Below are 24,434 nucleotides of genomic sequence, written 5' to 3' on the forward strand. Positions count from 1 at the left end.
ATAAAGAGCAGACAGTACTATGTCAGAATGGGACCTGTGCTATGCATGTAGACAACATTTCGATTTTCCTGTCTGCTTTCACCACTAGCTGCTCCTGTACTCCAGAGACCTATGGGCCGCACTGTGCCTCGAAATTTGATGACTGCCAGGGAGGATCTGAGACACTCTGTGAGCATGGCATCTGCTTAGATGCAGAGAGGGATCAGCCTAACAAGGTAAGGAATGATGTATATGGCTCATCATACAGCACAGCGAGGAGACACAATGAATAATGGTGAGCACCACAAAGCTGTATAGCGCACATGTTGCTGGAAGACAGCAAGAAGTGCCACCCTATAAAATAATCTAATCTCTCTGTTGTCCAAAGGACAGCAGAACGAACTGAAAATGCCTTATGTCTTGTTAGAGGTATTGTCACAGCATCAGATGTACAGTTACACCCGCAGGGGGCTTTGCAATGTTCTTCCGTTATTCAGAGTCTTATTAGAAACATAATATTCTTTGCGTTCATTATTTGAGGATTTCGGTACTAAGTTGCTACAATGTTTTTATTACCCTAAATGATTTAAAAGGACAAACGTCATGGACTAAGGAACATTATTACTAGTGGCCTGGGAGCCACCAACACTGCACAGCTGCTGTGAGGCTGCTGCTTGCGTTTGGTGCTTTGCACTCTGACTCAGTTCAGGCCTGGGCGTCCCAGGTATCTGCACTGGGTGGATGCTAGTGCGCTCTTGAAAGGCCCTCTGGAGCAAGCTAGCCAACTCTTCTGGGGAGAAAATCTGGGTAGAGGGTATTTACTCCAAGGAGACGTGTGAAGATGCCAGGTTTGGCTCTTTCCACTCCCAAACTACCCTGGCAGCCCCTGTGCTCCTCAATGCCTCTACATGCCCATGCCCCAGCCCAGGCACGCCACACAGGCTCTTGGTGCTATGATATAAAGCCATTCCTTTGATCAATTTGTTAAAGTTGTCACAATTCATCCCTTCCTGTTTTCTTCCCATTTTTGTGGGGAAAGCTCTTCAAAAAGGTTCAGTGTTGATTCTGCTCCTGTGACAGTTGATAACAAAACTCCCATTGGCTTTAATTAGAGCAAAGTTAGATAAATGCTGAAATCTGGCCATTAGTGAAGTTCATGAGAGATAAAATTGTTGTTCTCAAAGAAAATGTAGATTTGTAATTTATCAGCTCTGCACATTACACAGATTACTGAACAATTTGCTTAAAAGAAAACAGTCAGATTGATTTCTGGTTGTTTACATTGATCTCTTTACCCTGTATACAAAGCAAGTTGATAATTTTAAAATTATTTTTAGGTATAGTTTATAAGTGCTTCATTTTTCTCTGGAAGATTTGGGGTAAATTACAGATTTCTTTTATGAATGTAATGAATCAGCCTATTGTTCCCACCAGAATCTAAATAGTTTAACTCAGAGGAAGAAATACACAGAGAAAAATGCCTGAGAAAACAACTTAAAAACAGAATGTGCAAATCATGTAGTGCTCTGAAAGTTTTCCTGCAATTAGCTATCATTCAGAAGACATTAAAAAAAAAAGCTTTCTCTGGCTTTTTTCTTGGTCGTTCTTCTGACCACCTTAAACACGTAATGTGATGTTTGCCACGGCAGCCCAAGTACCGCTGTGTCTGCGACGCGGGCTGGATGTCGCCTCCAGGCAGCCCTGCCTGCAGCGCCGATGTGGACGAATGCAGCCTCCCGAAGCGCCCGTGCTCGCAGAACCCGCCCGTGCCGTGCCACAACACAGCCGGCTCCTACACGTGTGGGCCCTGCCCCGCAGGTAGCGCGTCCTTCCACGTCCTCGCTCGGCGCGGGTGGCAGCAGGCAGTCCTGCCTGCGTTTCCTAAGCACAGACTCCAGATTCGTGTGGAGCAGCTGAATAAGATGCTTTGGTCTGTACTAGAGAATAAATATCTACAGGCTGCGTCTTACCTAATGTGGGCAGTGGGGTCTAGCACGTGACTTATCCCATCCCAAGGTGAGCATCTCAACAAGCCCAGTGAATTGCATTCTTACAATTGCAAATTGCAAATTGCAATTGCAAAACATTGCCTTTTTTCTTTCCACTGACTTTAATGGCATCTTAGGATGACTAGATTGGAGTAGGTAGGATGAATCCTGCCCACTATGTTTAGGGCTGCCTCCATGCCTGTATGCACCCTGCCCTAAGGCATAACTAACACTTTCATAGACCCTTCAAGCCTTAAAATCTATGACTAATCTTTCTGAGTCAGGTAGGTAGTGTGTATAAAAGGTGATATGAAGATGTGAAGTATTTAGCCAGGGTTAGAATGAGCCTTTGCTGGAAACTGTACATGCATGTGCTAAATCAGCCTAATCTTTACGTGTAGATGTGTTTGGTCCTGGAATATCCAGATTACAGTTAAAATAAGGGGTTCTCACACATACCTCCTCCCTATTGTGTTTGTAACCTGTTTTGTAGGCCAGCTTTAATTTGCATCAGTTAGGAGAGGAACAGTTCTTACACACTTGTGTTATTAAAAAGTAGTATCTTTCTTATGCTAAGAAAGATATGGTCAATGAAGAAAAGGAAAGGACAGGCATTTTCCATGTTAATGTCTCTCTTGTGCTTCTTTTTAGGCTGGCAAGGAAATGGCTACAGTTGCCAAGACATTGATGAATGTGAAAGTAATAATGGAGGCTGCTCAACAGCACCGATGGTTCAGTGTATCAACACAATGGGATCCTTCCACTGCGGTCTCTGTCCACCAGGTAAAATCATGGGGATATGTTGGTAAAATCATGGACTGGCTTAAAAGATGTAGATTCAGCACATTTGAGCCTTTTCATGGTATAGTTAAGAAGATGTAGTTTGGTTTTACATAAAAAAATCTCATAGGCTCAAAGCAATACTGTAATACAGCACTCAGAGTCACTCTCCGAATGCTGCTAAGGAAGCAGCACTTCCACTGCAGTGCAGATAGAACAGTGGAAGTAGCAATTTATGTCTACATAATTTGTGGTTTATTGATTAAAATGCTTTACGAGATGCATGCAATCAATGGTAAAAGTGCTAGCAAGAAAAAGTGTTTCTAGTTGACCTCCTCTACTTCAACGGCAATTGACCGCAGCTCGTGACAGTGCTGAGCACCGAAGGGCTGTCACGGTGCCAGACATGTGGCCCCAGCGGAGCTGCGGGGAGGACGTGGGCCAGGCCCTGAGGAGCGGTGCCACAGCGGCAGGGTGCTGGCGAACCCCGCGGCAGGGGCTCGAGAGCTGCCGGCAGCCCCGGCCACTGCGGCCGCCCTGCCGAGCCCATGCGGGTGGTCGCCGGAGCCCAGGGCAGGCAGCACGCTGCAGCTGACACCTGGGCTCCTGCGGTCTCACCCTGACCTTGCCTGCGTTTGGTAGTATCAACGTATTTTATATGCACACACACACAGAAGCGCATAGACTACATATATATATATATTATATATATATATATATATATATATAAAATATACTGCTTTTCTAAAATGGAGTAAAGATTCAATCAAGACCAGAATCTACTGCAGTGTAGGAACCACAATAAATATGCCGTGTTTTACTCCAGTGGTTATCCTGACTTTTTAACTGTAGAAGACTCGGAGTGTTTTGCTGTTGATCTGGGAGAACGTGGTTTGTTACAGACTAACTAAGATTTTACTCTGAGCAGGTTATGAGGGAGATGGACAAACATGTACCCAAGTTGACATCTGCTCAATAAATAACGGAGGGTGCCATCCTTTGGCAGCTTGTACCCCTGGTCCAGGTATGGTGCCTTTTGAAGGACTGTGAGTAATACCAGTGTGAATTTTGAAGAGGGTTTGATTAGGCTGTACCCACTTTGTAGCACCATATTTATATTGCAGCCCCTTCTCCACAGTCAGTTTTGCCTTATCCAAGGAAAGGTGCAGGCAGGTCAGCTAAAACCAGCACTGGCAGCAACATATTTACCATCTGCAGTTCCACCATCAGGGAACTGCAGATTTCCTATTATGGATGTGGAGATTTTCACCATTTCCCTTCTATGCAGTTTTCCAGTTTCAGCTGAATTTACCATTTTTCTCTGTTCCACAAATATCTTCTGCTTCCATTGTGAAGCTTGTGATGGACTTCCAAGTGATGGACTGCTTCCATCACTTCCTGCCAAGCTGACCTTGGGCTCTCTGTTACCCAAAGCAATTCTAGTGATCTTTTCATGATCAAACTGGACACTGACTGGGGAAAGTACCAAAAGAAAAAATAACTTAAAATTATATAAAGGCTCTGCTTGAAAATGTGAAGGACTTCTTCTGACAAGGTTGGCACTGTTATTATAACAAGGACTGAAATAGTTACTGTATCCTTTTTGTCTCATCTCGCAAGGGGCAATGCCATTTTGTTCCTGCACGCCTGGGTACACTGGGAGTGGATATGGACCAAATGGGTGCTCCCCTCTCAGTGACATCTGTCAGCTGCAAAACCCTTGTGCCAATGGGCAGTGTTTGGTAAGTGCTGGACCCTTCATAGTTGGAGACAACATGATGTGGATATAGCCACTAACACCAAGGAGCCTGGTGGGACTGAAATCTGAGCGCAGACACATCAGAGATAATGAGGCAAGGTCAGTGGGGAGCGAGAAATCAACCGACACACCTGGGGAAATTAGAGGAGTTTCTGGGCACACAAGGCATTTCTTCGTGCCTGGAGTAGAGGCAGCAACCTTAGGCACTAATGAGCAGTCTGCCACTACTGAGCTGGCTACCGCCAGGCTCCCAGGGCAGTGGCAGGATGCTGGCAGGGAGGGCTGATGAATGGCCATCCTTGGTGGGACAGGGAAGAAATTCACCAGCTGGGATCATGGAGGAGTTACCCATAGTAATAAAACCAACATGTCTGATGACCCCTCGATCTAGTACAATTACATATTTCTGTTCTTGTTTTAATCTTTCTGTTCCTCTGTTCATCTTCTGAGAATCCCCCTTGAATCTCAGGCTGTGTGCACGGACACAGAGGGGTGGCTTCATGTGAACCGGTGGTATTCCACTGGTGGCTGAGCATTTCCATCCTTCACTGAATGGGAATGTGAATTCATTCTCATTCATAGTGACCATTTAGTTTGTCCACGTAGACTCTACGAAGGCTTTGTCTCCCTGAACTGGTGTGCTGTGTCCAGGGAAGTCCACACTGCTGACCTGGGAATTTTGATAATTCTGTTGTGGAGGATGTTTATTAGGATGGCTTTGGAGATACATTAGCAAATGTTGAACTTGTTGTTCCAGTAGAGTCTGATCCTGTTTGTCCACATTTGCTTGCATGTATCCTCCTTTTGATGATGCTGGAAGGCAGGGGGAAAATGCATTTATGATACATTATCTCCCTCTTCTCCCACTTTCTGTGTTGATGGAGATGATCTCCTCATCCCCACTCCACCCCTCACCACCACCCCTCATCGTCTTCTCCATAAGTACCTACTGTCTTTTCTCTCAAATACTGAAGAAGCCTTCTATGTGCAGATCTCATCCACTTTTTCTAACTCTATCAGTTGGTCTAATAAAAGATTTGCTTCCCGTAAATGTTTCCCTACACACAACCTTAGACCATCATGACTACAACACTACTCCTTAAAGATAATGAGGTACATACTCCAATAATGGGACTACAGAAGTATATAATTAAATAGAGGAACACAAAAACTATATTTGTCCAGTATAATGACAGATGAAATGTAATGTTAATTAAATATCAAGCAACCCAGATCAGAAGGAACCTTTTTATCTTCTAAAGAACCATTCTATCCATAAACTAAATATACAGAAAAAAGACTTTTCTATTACTGTAAAAATGTCTGTTCAAGACACAGAGGCTATGAACACAGAATGGGAAAGGAAATAGTAGGGAATATAGTACATTGATTTTACAGCATCGAAGGTGGGATTGGTAGCACATATCTTGGAATACCATATTCTGTGTTTCCTGTAAAAAATAAGAAATATAAGGAAACTGGACATTAGACATTAAAATAATTAGAGATACAGAAAGACTTGCTTATAAGGAGAAGTAGTGAAGGTTGAGACAAAAGAAAATGTAAGGAAGGAAAAAGAGAAATACAGAATAAGTAATAACAAGAGAAGGCAATGAAAATGTTCCTGTTTAATATCTCTCAAGGTGAAAAGACAAGTACCAGCCAATGTAACTGAAATGTAGACTTCCCAGAGAACAGGCTTCGAATGATTTATAAACCACTGTTGTCTTGGCTTGTTATTTATAAGGTTTAGATAATCAGATTGATTTGTTTCTAGGGTGATAATTTCAAAGCCAAGCAAACAGTTTTAGGAATGGCTAAATAAATACAGATTCTGACTTTTTAAAAAGTCATTTGAAGTGGCTCTGCAGAGAAATAATAGGAGAAGCAAAACGCTACATTATCTGGTTAAGTTTGGGGTTTATTACCAATTACCATCAAGACCATTAAATGCCAAATGATTTATTTCTTTGCTCTGAAATCTCCACATAAAGCAAGCGTAAACATCACTCTTTCTGATTCCTTTTGACAACCCACGTTCGCTGAGTTTATTGCATTTGTTTATACCTGCAGGCAACGATCTCCGGCTATTTCTGCGTGTGCAACGGGGGCTGGACGGGCCCCAACTGCACGGAGAATATCGACGAGTGCGCCAGCAACCCCTGCCAGAACGGGGGGAGCTGCACCGACGGGGTCGGCGGGTACTCGTGCGAGTGCACCGGCGCCTGGACGGGGCCGCAGTGCCAGCACGCCCAGCACGGTACGGCGGGGAGCCCTCTGCGCGGGGACGGGCGCCCGGCTCCCGCGAGCCCGTGCTCCGCGTGGGTCCGCCCCGGGTCCGCCCCGAGGACGGGGGGTAGCGGAGCGCAGGGCCCGACCCGAAGCCCCCCGAGGCAGAGCTCGGCCGAAGCGCCCTTGCCGAGCGGTGCAGCACGACCCCGAGGCCGGCTGCAGGCCTCCTGGCCTTGGCTGGACCCCAGACATCCTACGATCAGACTTCCGCTCTCAAGAACCCTGACAAATACCAAACCCTGAACGTGTCAACACTAAGCCAAATGGGAGCGATGATTTGATAAGACAGCAGATTTACAGGAGAATATAATATTGTTTCTGTTTCGTGCAAACTGTTCCTCTTGTTCATTGCAAAGCTAAGAGGTCCTGACATCTTCAGTCGACGTGAAAAGCCAGAAAAGGTTGCAAACAGAAATGTTATGAAAGAAATGTTACCTGTGAAGCTGGAGGACTTGGAGTCTTATAAAGTGACTGCAGGGTCCTGCCTTTAGCATTGTTTCTCAACATCTTTCTTTATTTACCTTCTTTTTTTTTCCCCCATAAATTTTAATTAAACAAGGTCAAGATAGCATTCCAGCGGGTGTCCCTGTGGCATCCATCTGTCAGATGGCTCTTATTTACTGCAGCTTGCTGTGAAGAAAGCAGATTATTAATTTGGCACAGAACAGAGAATGTAAACCTTTCATTGAGCCACTATGAAATCTGTCCTGCTTTATAGCTGTTGCAGGTTCCTTCCTATTTCTTTTGATTTTTAATCAATAATTTCTATTATTAAGCATATATATGTGGAAAAAGCAATTTTTTAGCTATTCATAAGAGAAAGGATAGAAAGCCGGTTTCTGTCCAGTGAGAAATTTTAATGTATCAATCTTTGTTTTAGTTCCTAATTGAGAGGGAAAAATAAATTTTATGACATGATAGTTCTGAATCTGATTCAGAGATGGTGAGGTATTTCAGGTGGACATTTCAAACAAAATTTTATTTTTTACCACTCCCCGAGCCAATATATTTCATTTCAGATTGCTGAGGAGAACCGAGTATTTCATTAGCATCAGTTGAGCGTTAAACTGCAGCAGCTTGTTTTATGTCTGTGCTCTTCATTGTATTTTGGGCGCTTTACAGCCATATTTTTCCCTAGCAGTTTAGGATTCCCACTCCACAGCTCCCATTCATCAAATGGCTCAGTGAGAGAAGAGACCAGGGTATAGCAGAAGCAATGTTATCAGGCCCATAAATCTGATCCTAAAGGATAAATAGGACTATGAAACATCTGAAGAATAACTGCTATGAGCTACTTTTCTCTGAAAGAGTAATTTTATTCTTTTTTCCTTTGGTGTCACTCCACTTTAGAGGAAACCGTAAAAAGAGTCCTTTACAGAAGTATCTTTCACCCTTATTTAAAATGTTCAGCAAGCCAAAGCTATGTTAGAAAGTTTGGTTTTATTTCAGTCTATATAGTGATAGCCCAAATTAATTAATTTAATTTAATCTCTCTTCCTGCAGTTTGTGGAGGATACCTTTCGGGCTCCAGAGGGACCTTCAGTTACCCTAACAACCCAAGCAGCCAGCGGTACGATAATAGCGTCAGCTGTGCTTGGGTTATTCAAACTAATCCCAACAAGGTAAAATAGAGCTCAGGTTAAAGAAAACCTCACTCTGCGGGACCCCTCAGCTCAGCTCATTGGAGCAAACACAGCCGTCCTCATGCCACATACTCCAATATCACGATCCAAGCCCCTTGGAATAAACAGCTGTGCAAAAAGAGTCAGTTTTAGGTTCTTATGAGCCTTCAGATTCCCAAGCCTAAGACTTTGCCTGGGTCCTGTCTTCAAGGGTTTTTTTTGCTTGTTTGCTTGTTTTTGGCAGAACGTTAGAATTTATTTATTCCTACAATCACTGCCTCCGAAAATAAGACCTTAAGAAAACATCCCAAGTGACTGGAGGTTTCTAATATATTTATGAGAGTTGACATCACCTACTGCAATCTATAGATTGCTTTACACAGCTCTTACACAGCTTTAAACTGTGAAGGGCTGCATGAGAAATGCTCTGCAGTTGGTTCATGGGCTAAGTGACCCCTAGAACAATTTTCCGTTTCTGATTGCTGAGTCCCTGAATTTGGAATGATGAATTCATACAGTCAATGGCTCTGTGCAATCAAAAGCACTTGAGTTTTTTTAAGGATTAATTTTTAAATGTTATACTCAAATGTATATTCTGATGCTGATTTGCAATTAACATTTCTACTTGGGTTATAACTAACAACTGTAAAACATGTTATTCACCCTCTAGCATGGGACTTCTTGCTTGGGATCTAATTGTTTGATCTATTTTTGACTCTGCAAGGGAATGAATTAAGTAGTTCTATAAACCTCTAGTGGTTTATACTGCTTAATATACTGAATATGTACTGTATAAACTGCTGGTGGTTTACACAGCATTATATGCATGTGACAGATCCTCTGCTTTAAGTCTGAGAGCCATCAGGGTCTTCAGCAGAGCTGCATTTAAACACATCAGTGGGGGATCTGAACTCATGTAAAGCTGTGTATGCCACTATTTGTCTAGAGAATTCTGTTCACAGAATTGATATGCACAAAAACATTTCATTTTTAATTCCCACAACAATATTTCAACCACAGAAATGGTGAGAAATTTTAACTATCTCATGTGAGAAAACACCATGGGAAACCAAGAATAAAATATTTTATTCTCCGTTTCAAGCCTTTCACACTGTAGTATATAGCACACACAGGCAAATGGTAATAATTATTAGTTTATAGGAAGAATGTTCTTCCTAGACAAGTCCCCTGTCGAAATTCTTTCCTACTTGCTTGTGTTTTGACCTTTGAAATTCTGTAATATCTTCTTCTATCCTGGATCTTTTCAAGCAATGGCTCCAAAGTTTGTGGATGCCCTCAACTATATGAACAAGTATACCTGCTTCATGCAAAATTACTGCGTAACGGGTATCTCAGCAGATGGAAAAGACTGGTTTCATATTTTGCCACTTCCTTTTAGATTCTGCATATTAGTTTCCCATTCTTCCAACTGGAGGCAAGTAATGATTGCAACTCCGACTTCCTTCAAATCCATGATGGGGCATCAGCATCAGCACACATGCTGGGGAAATACTGCGGTTCCTCGCCTCCCGCAGAGCTTTCCAGTTCCCACCACTCCCTCTATTTTTGGTTCTATTCAGACCACACCATTACAGCTGGAGGTTTCACTGTTCACTGGGAATCTCGGGATCCTGGTAAGTTTGATGTACTCTCAGGTTATTTAGCACATTCACTCTTACGGAACAAAATGAATGATTTATTTTTCTCATTGGGAAAAATCAGTAGCCGTAGGGCAGTATTTTACTAATGAGTAAGGTTGAAATGTTATGTTATTTTTAAGATGTTAAAAATCCAGCTTTAGGCCTCTGCATGAATACTTTTCTGCTGATATCTTACCTTAGCTTTTAAGGCTGCTTTATGCTTCCCGTGAGGAATCCCCAAAAGTGCATGCATTCCTGGAGATACTGTTCTTTTAATTAATCCTTTTTCCTCCCAGAAGTATCTAGTATTTTGAGCAGGCAAGTTACCTTCTTTTTTTTGCCTTTTACAGTTTACAAGAGGCTCAAGAGGGTACACTATGCTTTCAAACATGATAGTATCAGATTACTTTAAATGATCTGTGAGATTTTTAGTACGATTTACTGTAGTTCAATGCCATAATTCTTGACAGCATCACATATGTGTTTCTCCCAGAAGGCTTGACAGAACATTTCTTGAGACAAACCCCAAATCATCTTGTGCACTATGAAATTCACTTCACGGCACAGTGTTTCTCTAGAAACAAAAATGTGCATGATCTGAGCTCCACCTTGAAGGAACCATAGTGAAAGAAGTACAGAAAACTCAGAGGTGGAACAGTTTCTTAATTTCCACACACTTGGAAGTGCTCTTTTAAAGTTTTTCTTTTTTTCTCTCTTTCAATTGACATTATAAGATGGGTGATTACAGGTTGATGAATGACGATACTGAAAATTGAAAGCAGATCTTCTGAAAGACAAAAAACAGAGAAGGAAAGGTATAGATGTGACTAAACAAGCTATGCCTTAGATATAATACACAAGTCACCCTTAATATTACCCAACTGTTCATGGAGAGAGATTTTCTCTTACTCTAAGTACATAAAATAGCCTTTCCTGCAATTAAAAGTGTGTGTGTATATATATACACATATTTTAAATGAGAAAGGTCTTATGCTAGGGCAAAACATGGAGACTATGTTTATAAAGTATAGAAATTCTGATTAATTTTGTAGATCTAATCCAAAACACCAGGCATTCCATTTCTAAATTAAATGGTGTTGATCATTCTCCTAATGATATTTCCATTATAACTGTGAAGGAATATTTCTTTTGCTGTGCAGATTATGAAATATTTGGGGATCTACTTTTATTACCTGAGTTGTAGAATTAATTACAAAATTTAAATAAAGAAGTAACTTGTTTGTTTGATTGTGTTTTCTGAATTTACTCTAGTTCCTGAAGTGGTACCTAATTTTGACACTATAGGACAGTTCAACTTTTGACTTGACATGCAACATTAAAAACTGTTGTGTGGTATTTCTTTTCTTTTAGAATGTGGTGGTGAACTGACAGGTACTTATGGCTCGATAAGCTCTCCAGGATACCCAGGTAACTATCCTACTAATAGAGACTGTTTCTGGACCATCTCAACCAGTCCCGGCCTCCTCATCACATTTGCCTTTGGCACGCTAAGCCTAGAACACCATGAAAACTGCAGCTATGACCATCTAGAGGTAAAGCTTCCTTGTGAATTATGACAACACTTTATGGCAATCTTACTGCAGAACAAGATATTTCAAAACTTTTCTCTATGTACAGAAGAGGAATGTTTGAAAATTAAATCCTGGGTCAAATGTTCATTTTTACTTACTTAGCCTAGTCAAGGAGATACTGACGGAGTCACTGATTTATCATTCCATTTAGATTCGAGATGGGCTCCTTCCACAAGACCCAGTCCTCGGTAAATACTGTAGCACGGGGTCTCCCCCCCCACTCCAAACCACTGGCCCGTACGCATGGATTCACTTTCACTCTGATGACTCAGTTACCGATAAAGGCTTCCACATCGTCTATACAACATCACCTGGTAAGTTAAATTCAGCATTAAGCTTTGGACTGTGACATTCCCACGATATAGCCAACAGGACATGAATGGATGTGATAAGCACCCACAATTTAGTAATACAGGAACCTCTTTGATTTGCAGCCCTTGTACAGAAGCAGCCTAAGCTGAAAGCCTTATGATACTTGTGAATATCTCAACTAATTTTCTTTTTTTCTTAATATAGCAGATACAAATTGTGGAGGAAATTACACAGATAGTGAAGGAGTTATCATGTCCCCGTTCTGGCCTAACCCTTACATTAACAACCGACAGTGTATCTACATTATCAGACAACCAGAGGATGAAAAAGTATACCTCAACTTCACCCATATGGAGCTGGAGAGTCACACTGGTTGTTCATCGAATTATATTGAGGTGACTTTTCATAAGCAACTGAGATGAAAGGTTGATTACATATGTGTACAAAACTATGCTGCATAATTTCTGTCTTGCTGCAAGAATAGACATTAATCAAGGAAGTAAATATACCAGTTCAGTAGGGTCCAAAAGGCACAGGGTCTGAAAGAGCAGAACATCAGAAAATCAGTCTAGCATTACACCAATCCTCAGTCAGCTGTACATGATACTAAACCTTTGGTGAATGCATACCCAATGCAAGCAAAATATAACTAATTCCTCAGCCACTATGTAGCATTTTCTGGAGTCATGCTGTTATGCTCAAGATCTTGTTAATGGGCAAAAAGGAAGCACAACTTATATACGTGCACATATACATACACACACACACAAGAATTTATTGTTAGAATAATTGAAAAGAGTCTAGGAATCATTATTATCTAGGTCCAATTAATACAGAAAAAGAAAAAAAAATAGTAGTGCAGTCAGAATACTTCTATACAGAAAAAGTAATAGTAAAAATACGGTTAGAATCGTAACGCACCTCTTAGCCTCTCTCTTTCCTGGAGCTGTGCTCGCCCTTCTGCTGCGGCTCTGGCCCCCGCCGTCAGTCCCTGGGGCTCCTGCAGAGCCCAGCACCAGGAGGCCTCAGCCCCGGCGTCCTTCCCGGGGAGGAATACGGTGTTGATGTTGTCTAGCATCCACCTGAGGGCTTTGTTACGTGTTTGCTAACACACTTTTTACCCCTCGCTCTTTCTTCACTGGTCTTCAGCTCCGTTTTGCACTTGGATTTAGCGAATACGGTGCCTTTCAGGCGTGCTGGATGCCACTTCGTTGTTCTCTTTGCTCCCCCTAAAACCAGCCCCGTGCAGCTCCCGCTCTGCACTTCCTCACCTGGCGCCGGGCGAGCTACGTGGGGCTCCCGGCCGGGGGGGACGACGACACGGGTGGCTGTGGGTCTCAGTGCAGAGCCCGTGCCCCTCCGCTACAGCCCCACGGCCGTTCTGCCCCGCACGCGCCCCGGGCCCCTCTGGCCGCGCCGCTTCGTGCCGCGTTCTGCACAGAGTAGCCGCCGGCTGCAGAACTGTGGTTGCCCCACGCGCAGATAAGCAGGAGTCAAACAGGAGCCTTAGACACCTGGGCAATTAGAGGAATTGCTACCACAGCTAAAGCAAGTAAAGAAGAGCTGTGGCAGGTCAAGAAAAGTTCAAACAGAGCATGTGTGACCAGCCTCGGTCCCGAGGCCTTGCAAATTCGGTGCAGAGTTTAGGCTTATGGCCTGTTAGTAGCAAGGGCAATACTGCATTGCAGGGCTACGCAGCTACAGTGGTAATGCGGGTTTTGCTTTGCTTTGTTTTTAATCTTTTTTGACCAAACTCGGAATAGGTTCCTGTGAGCTCAGCTTAGTTAATCTGTTTTTAACAGATTTGTTATTGTGTTAACATCGTTCCCTTCCCTCGTCCTCTAATTCAGAGACTTTGGTTGGAATGAAGTGTAATTAATTTCTGCCGTGAGAGGGGAAGTGTGTTTAATGAAAACAGACAGCTTTTGTTTGTCTGGCCTGGTACTCCTCTTGCCTAATTGCTGGCAGAAAAGCAGCTAAATTCACAGCAGCCAGAGAAACAAAACCATTTCTGTTGAATGCAACCAGTGGGTATTAATTCAGCCAGGCGTTTACCTTGCTGTTTGCCGAGCGGCGGGCTCCCCCGCGTTTCTCTCCGCCTGTCTCCCATCCTCCTCCTCCTCCTCTTCCTGCCGGCTCCGTCCAGCGCTGAGCAATCGGGCCGGCGCTTTCGGCCCCGGGAACACGCGGCCCGACCAAAGCCCGGCGCCCTGCCCCAGGACGTGCTGTGACACACGCGCTGCTCCTGCGCTCTGAAGCGTCCACTCCCTGGGCTTTGCAGCAAAGCCCAACTCGGGAGATAGCCTTTGGCTGCTCGGGTTACTTTAAAAATCACTCCCAGACAGTTGTTTTGTCACTTCGAGAAGATGCCACCAAGACCAAGGAGAGCTGAGCAGGGCAGAGGATGTGGCGATGGGGAAACCCTGGCTATTCCTGGCCTTGCGGTGACTTCACTGGAACGGCTGTTTGGGGTTGATTGCATGTATGTGCAACTAAGAGCAGCTCCAGCTGTTGCCAGTTCTACAGCAGAAAAAAGAAAGAGCCATTTTCTTTTCAGGAGAAACTTTGGGAGCATTTGGCTTCCCTGCTGGCATGAGATGGGCACCTCGGAGGGTCTTCAGAGCTCCTCACCCCGCAGTGCCTCGGCCCAGCAGGGCTCTGCCTTGCTTTCGCGGTGCGCCTACTCTTACCCCCTGGCTGGGGGTTCAGGGCCAGATGTTAGGCAGTGCAGCTCTCTCTGCCTCCTAGTCCCCTAGATCTTTAGCTCCTGGTAAAATTCTCAACACACATTTCTCCTTTGATTAGCGAGTTGGTTACTGTCAGGTGAGTCCAGAGGCAGTGCAGAAGTTACTTTCTGCTGGAAGTGATTCCCTCCTGTAGATTCACTGTCATTATTGGTTTCAGATAAAATAAGGAAAAGGTTTCAGTATAGCTGTGTTTTTACTGCCTTGGGGCCTCAGAGTCACACCTCCTGTTAGTGAGCTGCGGTATGCGTGTGATGCTCCTTCTGGGGAAATGCCAGTGAAAGATTAGTGGGGACTTCAAGGCCAAAGCAAGGAAATCATACAATCCTGGCAAAAATTTCATAGCTTTTCACCATCCGTGCACCTTACCTGTCCCTTTGAAACCAAAGAAAACACTTTGGAAGCACATGCCCCAAACTGTGCTAAAGCTGTGATTCAGAGAGTTAATGTTCTGTTGCACCCTAATATCTGAGGACAGTGGGGAGAGGGTCTGGTATCACCCAGGCCTTTCTCTGAGGTCTCATAAATGAAGTGTCTGTGCCAATTACTGTAACGACCCTTTGGCCCTCTACTAAATAAGTAGTTATTTTTTGTTGTTTAGCAGTTCTTCTGAGATATAGTTTCATCCAAATATCACGTCTCGCTACTTTGAAGATCTAAGATATTTCTTTGTTTTTGTTTTTAATGAAGAAGGCTGAACAATCTTTTCTTTTTTTAGGTTCGAGATGGTGACAGTGAGATGTCTCCTCTTATTAATAAATTCTGTCATAGTACATTTTTATCTCCAATCACTTCTAACAGCAACAGTCTCTGGATCAAGTTCAAGTCTGATGCTTCTGTGCAAAGGGCTAGTTTCAGGGCTGTTTACCAAGTTGGTAAGAGAAACTGTTGACTTGCCCAGTAAACGATCTGTAACTTGGACACTTTTAGTCATTTCTATGCTATGATATACATACAGTGGATTTACGACAAACTTCAAAAGCAAAAAAGTCAATTTGTTTATTTATTGCCATTTTTAGAAATGCTAAGATTGTCTGCTGTAGGCATTTCTACTATATTTGAAAATATATTCACTATTGCTTTCAACAGTAAATCACTTATCACTAACATACCACAGATGATATAACACTGTAACCATAACTCTGTTATAAATCTGTCTACATCTGTTTACATTCATTATTCCTTTCTTTTAGTTCTTATTCACCAACAAACATACTTAGTTCTCTGAAACAAGTGAGTCAAATGCATAAGTTTCCATGGACAGAATTGCCTTGGTCTTCCATCCTCAGATATACATATTTGAGCAACTGTATCAGCAATAAGTTCTTTTAAATCCATTCTTAATCCTACCTGGATGACCCATAGTAGATGCTGTGAGACTGTAGGCTTGTGGGAGTGGTTTTCTTCTAACTTTAAAGAGATATTTGATAGACATCACAGTAGTAATCTCTTGAAACCATTCATCACAACTATTGTCTCTTGATGTCTGTTTGCAGCCTGTGGAGGCTCCCTGTCTGGAGCAGGTACCATCCGTTCACCTTATTACCCCAGAAGGTCCTCTTACCTGAAGATCTGTGAGTGGATCATCTCCCAGCCAGATGGCAAAATGGTGATTCTTAACTTCATCGACTTTGACATTCGAAATACAACCACTTGTGATTCGGACTACGTTGAGGTAAAAAAACAATACACATATACTATGATTTACTCAGATCGATTCATATCTATACTCTCCTTCTCATGCTCATCTCAACCAAATCAGAATTGAAAATTCATGCAGAGTTTGACAGATAAGCATCTGCTTTACAGCAGTTATAACACCTTTCCCAGCTTCACCAGAGGAGCTCACACCTTTTTTTTGTTCTCCAAAGATAGTATCATCATTTTGATAAATAGAGAAGTCAGTGTTGAGTATCAGATGTCTTTGAACAGACAGGCCTGGTTTTGGAGATCTGTGTGCCGCTACTGTTGAAGGTGTAGGATCTCAGCTTTTCTCCATCTGAATGCCCTTCGGCTGGGACAGCCCTTCTCTGGCAGTCGTGAGGCTGCATTGTATGTGCCTGTGGTACAAACCATGCTGAACTGAGCGTAGGGTTTGACTTGCTAAGGCCCTCTTTTATATCGCTCTTGTGACTTCATTTATGCTTACTACTTTAATACAATAGATGGGATATTTTGAATATACTGTTCTTTAGGTCAGAGATGGCAACAGTGCAGACTCTCCTCTTCTGGGGAAATACTGTGGTACAGCCATACCATCTCGAGTACAGTCTACACGGAACTATCTCTATGTCAGATTCAGAGCTTCCTCTCTTACCAACCTTGGCTTCAGAGCTGAGTACTGGCCATTAGATATAGGTAAGGATTTTGTGTGCATGTGTGACTTTCCAAGTTTTTTTTATTTGCTGAAATCACTGGCCGATCAAGTTTTACAAAGGTATAATGGAAGATAAATTCTGAAAGAGTTACTGTGTAGGAACTCTTCATCAAAGGAAAAAAAACCTACAAAATTTCAGAAAGAAACGTAACTGATTTTATAAGTGTCTTATTTCTGAATAAATATTTCATTTAACCTGATGTTTTAAATCTCTGCAGCATGTGGCGAGGCTCTCACTGGACCAGAAGGAACTATTACAAGCCCTGGTCATCCAGATGTCTACCCACACGGTATTAACTGTACCTGGACTATCAACATTCAGCCGGGCTACCTTATCCGCCTGACGTTCACTTCATTTAACTTGGCATTCGATTATAATTGCAGCAAGGATTATCTTGAAATATATGACAACACCACTGTGCAAAAATTGGGAAGGTGAATATGTCCACTAGCCTACATAGCTGATTGATTGTAAAGTGTGCACTGTTCTGTAGATCTCTCCATCCAATTTGCTTTGTTAATTTTTGTATATAAATTAATTTCTTTGTGTTACTGAAATAATAGCAGCAATGCTATTGTTTAGCCTTATAAAGGAAACTTCTTTCTTTGACCATGGATTGAGAACCACATTTAGTAAATATTATATCGGCAGAAAATAACTTTTGTCAAAAGGACAGCTTTTTTTAAGGACAGGTTTCAATAGCTGCCATTGTCCAATGCCTTTTGCATTTTCATTTTTTAAATAAGTTAAAAACATTTATAGGTCTGCGCCTAGGAAAAGACATGATTTGAAACACTTGTGGAAGTGAAGGAAAGATCACTGGGAAGATTATAGACTTGAATTTCAGTAAAAACTAAATTGAAGTCTTTGTCTTAAAAGGCTGTTTTTCATTTTCTCCTGATACGTGATTTTATATTAGGGAAGAAAAGGCTGAACAATCTTTTCTTTCTTTCCTCCCTCACCAAATAGGGTATCCACAGGGGTTTCTCATCATCCTAGAACTCAAGAACATTTAAACTACTTGGGCTCACAGTGTCTAGCTGGAGCTGCAGCTGCAGACTGTAAAGCATTTGGCTAACAAGCCAGTATTTTGGAAAATAAGAAGCAAATGGCTGTCATGCTATAATGGAGAGTATTTTGCAATTTTAGTCTTTTGCCAGCCACTCTGACTCCTGCTTAAAAGCGGAATACATTGTAGATACAGCATGGAATATTTGCGTTAGAAAATTTCAATAGGAATTTGACTACTCAATGCACAGCTTCTCCTCTGACTTTGGCATGCAAGATACATGTATATCCTTGTATACGCAGTGTAGTATTTAGTCCCATGATACAGGGTCTATGGCTGGGGTCTGTACCACCTAAAGAAGGCATTTGTGTACGTGCAGCTCTTCAAACCTCTCAGGAAAGCTGAATCTTCTTCCAATAAAACAGATGCTTCATGAAGCATTGCCTAAGTTTGGGGCATTTTTTTGCTGCAGGTACTGTGGAAGATCAATTCCACCATCACTCACTAGTGGTGGCAACATGATGACGCTGTACTTTGTGGCTGATCACAGCATTGCCTCTGAGGGCTTCTCAGCTAATTATATCTCTCTGAATGCATCAAAAGGTAATATGTCAGTATGTTCATTATGCAAATTGAATGTTTGGCTGTCACTGTGAATAAGCATTATAAGAAAAAGAAACAATATTTTCTGTGTTAGCAGGAGACTGCTTAGTGCCTCTTCTACCCCTTCTTAATTATATCTACTTGATTCACAAGCCTTTTTCTGCCTGGGAAATCTGACCAAAGCAGAAAACAATTTCTGTAAGCAACGCTACTGCTTTCTTTCAAAAGCTAGAAGAGTTGAATGGCAGAACTGCATGAAGTATTTAGGAAAGGTGTTTCCTGAATTTGCTTTGCCCGTTCTGAGCTGAGTATGTGTGATCTAGGAAGTGAAACAATCCTGAACAACTTACTGTAAACATGAGTTTAGTTGCAGTATTGGTGATGGTCAAAAAAAGTTCACATAGGGTGAAATTTAAAAAAGCAGTAGAATAACCTGAAACCACCAACCATTTTTTTAAAATTAAGACTGCATGAAACTTTTCTGACTCCAGCAGAGTTCAAGCTTCCTGTTATGCCTGTTATGTTTGTTCCTTAAGAATCTCCTTTCAAGAGGTGATTGAATGTGTCAGTAGGAGAACAACTGCTGAGGGGAAGAATGACCGTTCATTCCCTCAGATCTCTTAACCAGAGAAAAACTGAGCAATTACTCAGAGTTCTGATTAATTTGAAGGTTCTCCAGGGCAGGCCCATCTGTCTTTTCAGACTCTGCTGAACTCATCAAACCTTTCCCAGTGTTTGCACATCTCTCCACCATTGAGACATCTGTTAGCACTGGCTGAGCTGCATTTGAACCAGCAGCATTTTGGTGAAAGTCTATACTTTCACCATAGACCCAACAGACATGGGTCTGCTATGATCTCTTCACTGCTAAACCATCCGCAGTAGAAGAGGCCTCCCATGGACAGAGGACAGATTCCACCTAGCAAAATTCAACCACAGAAGAGAGGGTATTGGACAATGAAAAAAAGTACAAATGAGAATACATCTGTACCTGGATTATTGTTTATCCACGACTAAGCAATTTCTAGCTGGTTTGTTTTGTGTGTGTATTGGCAGGCTACAATGACTTTATTAGGTGAATAACAGAAATTCATGGTATTTCTCTATATAGTTATAGATTGCCACTGGCTACTCATTTTTTTGCTCTTAGTATCTTCAGGTATTTTATTTTTCCTACTTTCTAAATTTCTCCAGCTTATCTAAAAACAGCAAAATTTTTACTTTCTATTTTGTGAAAAATAACTACTTTCCTAGTGTCAGCCTGGACAGTTTGGCTGTTATTTCATCTCTCAGGCATGTGTGTAGGCGAGACCAGTACAGATTTTGCCACTGTGTTTTTATTCACCACCAGATAACTTATAAATGCAAATAATCCTTTTTTTCTCAGCTGTCTTCATTCACACTTGTGTTATCTGGCATGAAACCAGAAAGTCAGTAAATGCAATTAAGATTTATTGAAACATAGTCCAAGGAGGAACCTTCTCTTTGTTAGAAAATAAGAGCCCAAAAATAAATTCTACTCTTAAAAATCTTTCCAAGAAAGGCTGTAGTTTGAAAACTCTGAGTTCTTGCTAATAAGAAATTGTGAAATTATCACCCTTGAAAAGAAGATATTGTGTTAATCTGTTTTTGCAGGTGCCAGCCACAACTTCTGTAAAGGTGATTTTGCTGCCTGTTAATGTGATATTTTGTCCTTTGCCTTACCTTACACTAATATTTCTTGGGTAAAGGTCATTCCTTCCTAGCAATTCCCGTAGCAGCTCTTCTCACAGTTTAGCTAAAGACCAACAAGTTCTATGCTCAGCATTAACCTGTATTCTGTCTCTGTGCAACTCGGTCAGCTTCTCTGGTTTTGTTAGTTATCTCACAATATTTTCTGCTCAGCTTCATTACTCTGCCTCCTCCTCCTTCGCTACTGCCAGAGACTGGCTTTTCTCATCTTCCGTCCAAAGCACTGCCATAGGCATCATGCAAGGTTTTAACTATATCAAAGGCATCCCTGAAGTGATTTCAAAGTATGCTTTAAAAATACAAGGCTGTCTTCTCTTCAATATTTTTAATAGCTACATATAAACTACGTAAAGTGTTTATATAAAACAACAACTACATAACTTCTACCTCCAAACTTTAAACAACAGATACAATTTTGGAGCTAATATGTCTCTTTCCCCATAAGCAATATACATATCTTTACTATTCTTCAGCTAAGCTGGAACTATACATAAAAATATTACAAAAGAGCTAACTCTCAATTTATTCTCACTCAGACTCAGAACTATGGTATCTAGAATAAATGTGTGGTTTTTTCACATCAACCACTACGGTATGGTAAAGTAGCAGTAATTACTGAAACTGAAAATAATAACCTTACAGAACAGTTGAAACTAAAATCCTTTTTCTTTACAGAGATTTGTTTCTTTTTGTCCCAGCATCATAGTACTACAAAATTGTCATAAATACTGGTTTGCTAACATTCGGTTTGGATTAAGAATAAAGTGTTTCAAAGCTGCGATGGCCTGAGAGAAGAAGAACATTTGTATGTGGACTTTGCTGTAAGAAGCAACTTCCCACTCCTCTGAAATCATATCAAATTTGGTCTTCCCACTGTGAAATTTCTAAGCTTGATATTCATTTTATATATATACAGTTACACTAAGGTGGCAAATTGCTGAACATAATCATATCTGAGAGATTTAGCGAAGCTATGGCTTTTTTTCTTTACATCTGCAGCCTATTTTCATTTTCTGCTAAGAAAAATACGATTCTAATAATGTTTCTTGTGCAGTAAGAATCCTTCATATTTTGAGCTATGTTTTCTTAGCCAGCTACAGTGTAACCAGTATCAGAACTGCACAAAGCTGTTCTGGTTCTTATTAGATGTTTCAATAGGCCTTTGCCTGGAGTTATTTTACAGAGAATGAGCTATTGAGAAGATGGACGGTATTATCACAAAAAAGAGAGTAAGCAGGAGTAAAAAAGAAATGCCTTCATGTAAAATTAAGCCACTTTTCTTAATACATACATTTTAGCAAACAATTTTTGTGTTAGTACTGTTTATCTCTGATATATTTATAAGTTGAAGAGTGGCCTGAAAATAATAGCAAGGCTATAGTCCTTGGTCAAAAAAAGTAAATTGAAAGCCGGGGGATACAGCCATGGCAATGGTCCACAAGGCACAAAATTATTTTAGCAGTCTGCCAGCTAGTAGCTGTGAATAGCTCAAATGGCAGGAATATGAATGGAAATCATCCAAATACATCCACATGATACTCAGTTGTTTAAAATGTATATTGCTCACTTAAGCTGTGTATACTTGGGATGCAAACCAACCGTATTTCCTGGCGGTCTTTCTATCTTTTGAGGAGAAAGTCACCTGGAAACCAAGCTGTTGTTTGCATTTAATTCCTAGGGTTCAGGGCTAGACCAATGCCAGATTGCTGAATGACACACCAGCTATATAAGTACTGTGATAGGTTTGGGGGCTTTCTTTTGCCCATCTTGGCTGACTGAAGCACAAAGATCCCGTGTGAAATCATTGGCAAACCTTTGACAGGGCTCAGTCTTGACTGGAAGTGCTGCTCACCATCTTGAAAGATTGAGGCCACACTTCTTCAACAGGAATAGGGCTACAGTCAGCATATGTATTTTGTTGTCCTTCATTACTTTACAAATATTTGGGAATTTATTTTTTGCTTAAAAAAATTTCATTACAAAGGCTACATTTTATCCCTTCTGCTAAGGATAGTCATCCTTAATGAGGCTTTTAGCAGACTGTATTCCTGATGAAATTTTTATTCCTAGTCTTTCTCTAGCTTTGATGAAATTCAACATTTATCATTTTTATCATCTTAAATTGTGAATAACATGATTAATAAAGAGGGGTAACTTGGTTATAGGTAGCTCAGTTTTGTGATGTATTTTAACTGACAATGACTGACTGGAGAAGTCAGAATTTGAGAAAGATAAAGGAAAAAAAAAAAGAAAAAAAAAAAGCACGTGTGAATCCACGGACTTAAAGAACGGTCCCTGAAAGTAGCTGAAGACAATATTTAGTTGTGCACATCTTCCTTTTCGATAGCTAAGTACAAGCTGTAGCTAGTATTTCTAAGTAGTCTGAGTCTGAAACGCTCTACAAAGGACCTTTGTGCGCCTTGGTAAAATTTAAGCCTGTCAGTGTCCACCAGCAGTAGCAACAGAAGGCCCTGAAGTGCAGATGTGCTTTTCCATTGCCTGTGGAGAGGGTCATGCTTCATGTGATAGTTTCTTCTTTTTTTTCTAAACAGGCCTAATGTTACATAAAGAGCCAATTGTTATGGATCTGAGTTTTCCTTTGGCAAAGTAAGGTCGAAAGAAAACTGCCATTTTACATATGACACTATAGTTTTCTCTTATTTTTGATTATTTAGAATTGTGGCAACCAATGAATATCTCTTTATGGGGATAAAGTATTGAAGGAATTTTCTGCGCTATGCATGACTGCATGAGTGAGTGGTACAAAAGCTGGCATTTTTCTCCACTGTTGGCTGTATTACAGTAGGTTACTACCTTTTATGGCCTTTCTTTTTTCAGAAGAGAAAACACATTCAGTACCATAATCAGAAAGCGGAGTGAACAGCTAAAAAGCCTCACACACAGGCAAAGCATGATGTGTGAATGTTCCAGACAATTTCTACCTTCTTTTCATGAAGTGTCTTCAAAATAAACTGAATTAGTTTTTTTCCAGGCATACAACAATCATTTTATGGAGTTAGACTGTATTTTGAGCTTTGGCAAAGGATCCAGAGTTCTTTTTCTTTGTAGCAGCTTTGCTAATACTTCGCTCTGAAGGAACTATCCTTGCACAAGCACATCCCCAGTATAGCCAAGCCTCATATGCAGTGTTAGTGAGCTAGTGCAAAAAAAGAATGCCAGCTCTTCTGCTAAATGTAGAATATCATGAATTAATCCAATTGCCGGAACTGAGCAGCCTTGGATGTGTTTATGCTTTTCCTAATCATTTTGGCAGGGTATGCTCAGTCTACAACTGGATTTATTTCACTGTAGCCAGAGGTCTGACATTGCTGACAGTCATTTTTCCACCTGCTGTATTTCTCCTCTTAGTTCGTGAAGATGATTATTATGCAAAGTGTGGAGCAGTACACAGCATCCAGTTTAAACAGCACACTTTGGATTTGAGTTTTTGTATGGATTACTGCCAAGAAAGCAAACTTTGGTGAGGGAGACAACCTGGACAGTTCTGTGGAAATTGTTCTTAAAAGAACTGATAAAAATAAATTGGCCTTCATGTTGCTATTTGTACCCTAAGGGCCCTTATCTAGTTCATCAATTTTAATATTCTCCAGGCTTAAGGCTAATCTTAATGTTCTCAGCCTCTGTGTGAATAAGAAAGCAGTATTACTACCCTTCCTTGTATTAAATGCTCATGAGTCAGGCACCCACCCTTCAAAAGTCAGGAGGTAATCATAAGTTAAAATTAGTAAACTAATAAACATATATACACATTTTCATTTTAATTTTTAATTGCTTTCTGTGTGATGAGCCTTTAGGATAAGTTTGGGTCACATTTCTAAGTCATATTTCTAATCCTATATGCAGGGTTCTCAAGCAATCATATCACTTCAGGATCTGAATTTTGATGATAAACTCTACATATAATGAAACAGGATGGGAGTTGGTAGCACAGCAAGGGCATAGTAAGGATTTCTAATGCAGTGAAAGGTTTTTAAGGTGCCCATG

General features: G+C 41.2%; 1 protein-coding gene across 1 annotated transcript in view; it reads left to right on the forward strand.

Moving 5' to 3' along the window:
• CUBN (cubilin) overlaps positions 1 to 24,434 on the forward strand; it is a 142,788-nt gene that overhangs the window by 7,359 nt on the left and 110,995 nt on the right. Inside the window, exons 7-22 of the mRNA XM_062569066.1 lie at positions 89 to 215; positions 1,629 to 1,797; positions 2,619 to 2,750; positions 3,676 to 3,771; positions 4,368 to 4,489; positions 6,580 to 6,766; positions 8,302 to 8,420; positions 9,820 to 10,054; positions 11,432 to 11,613; positions 11,804 to 11,966; positions 12,169 to 12,359; positions 15,427 to 15,583; positions 16,205 to 16,383; positions 16,904 to 17,066; positions 17,304 to 17,520; positions 18,568 to 18,698. Of these exons, the coding sequence (XP_062425050.1) occupies positions 89 to 215; positions 1,629 to 1,797; positions 2,619 to 2,750; positions 3,676 to 3,771; positions 4,368 to 4,489; positions 6,580 to 6,766; positions 8,302 to 8,420; positions 9,820 to 10,054; positions 11,432 to 11,613; positions 11,804 to 11,966; positions 12,169 to 12,359; positions 15,427 to 15,583; positions 16,205 to 16,383; positions 16,904 to 17,066; positions 17,304 to 17,520; positions 18,568 to 18,698 (2,570 nt within the window). The remainder of the gene's footprint in view (positions 1 to 88; positions 216 to 1,628; positions 1,798 to 2,618; positions 2,751 to 3,675; positions 3,772 to 4,367; positions 4,490 to 6,579; positions 6,767 to 8,301; positions 8,421 to 9,819; positions 10,055 to 11,431; positions 11,614 to 11,803; positions 11,967 to 12,168; positions 12,360 to 15,426; positions 15,584 to 16,204; positions 16,384 to 16,903; positions 17,067 to 17,303; positions 17,521 to 18,567; positions 18,699 to 24,434) is intronic.

This window comes from Rhea pennata, chromosome 2 (genome assembly GCF_028389875.1).
Source record: "Rhea pennata isolate bPtePen1 chromosome 2, bPtePen1.pri, whole genome shotgun sequence".
Classification (NCBI taxonomy): domain Eukaryota; kingdom Metazoa; phylum Chordata; class Aves; order Rheiformes; family Rheidae; genus Rhea; species Rhea pennata.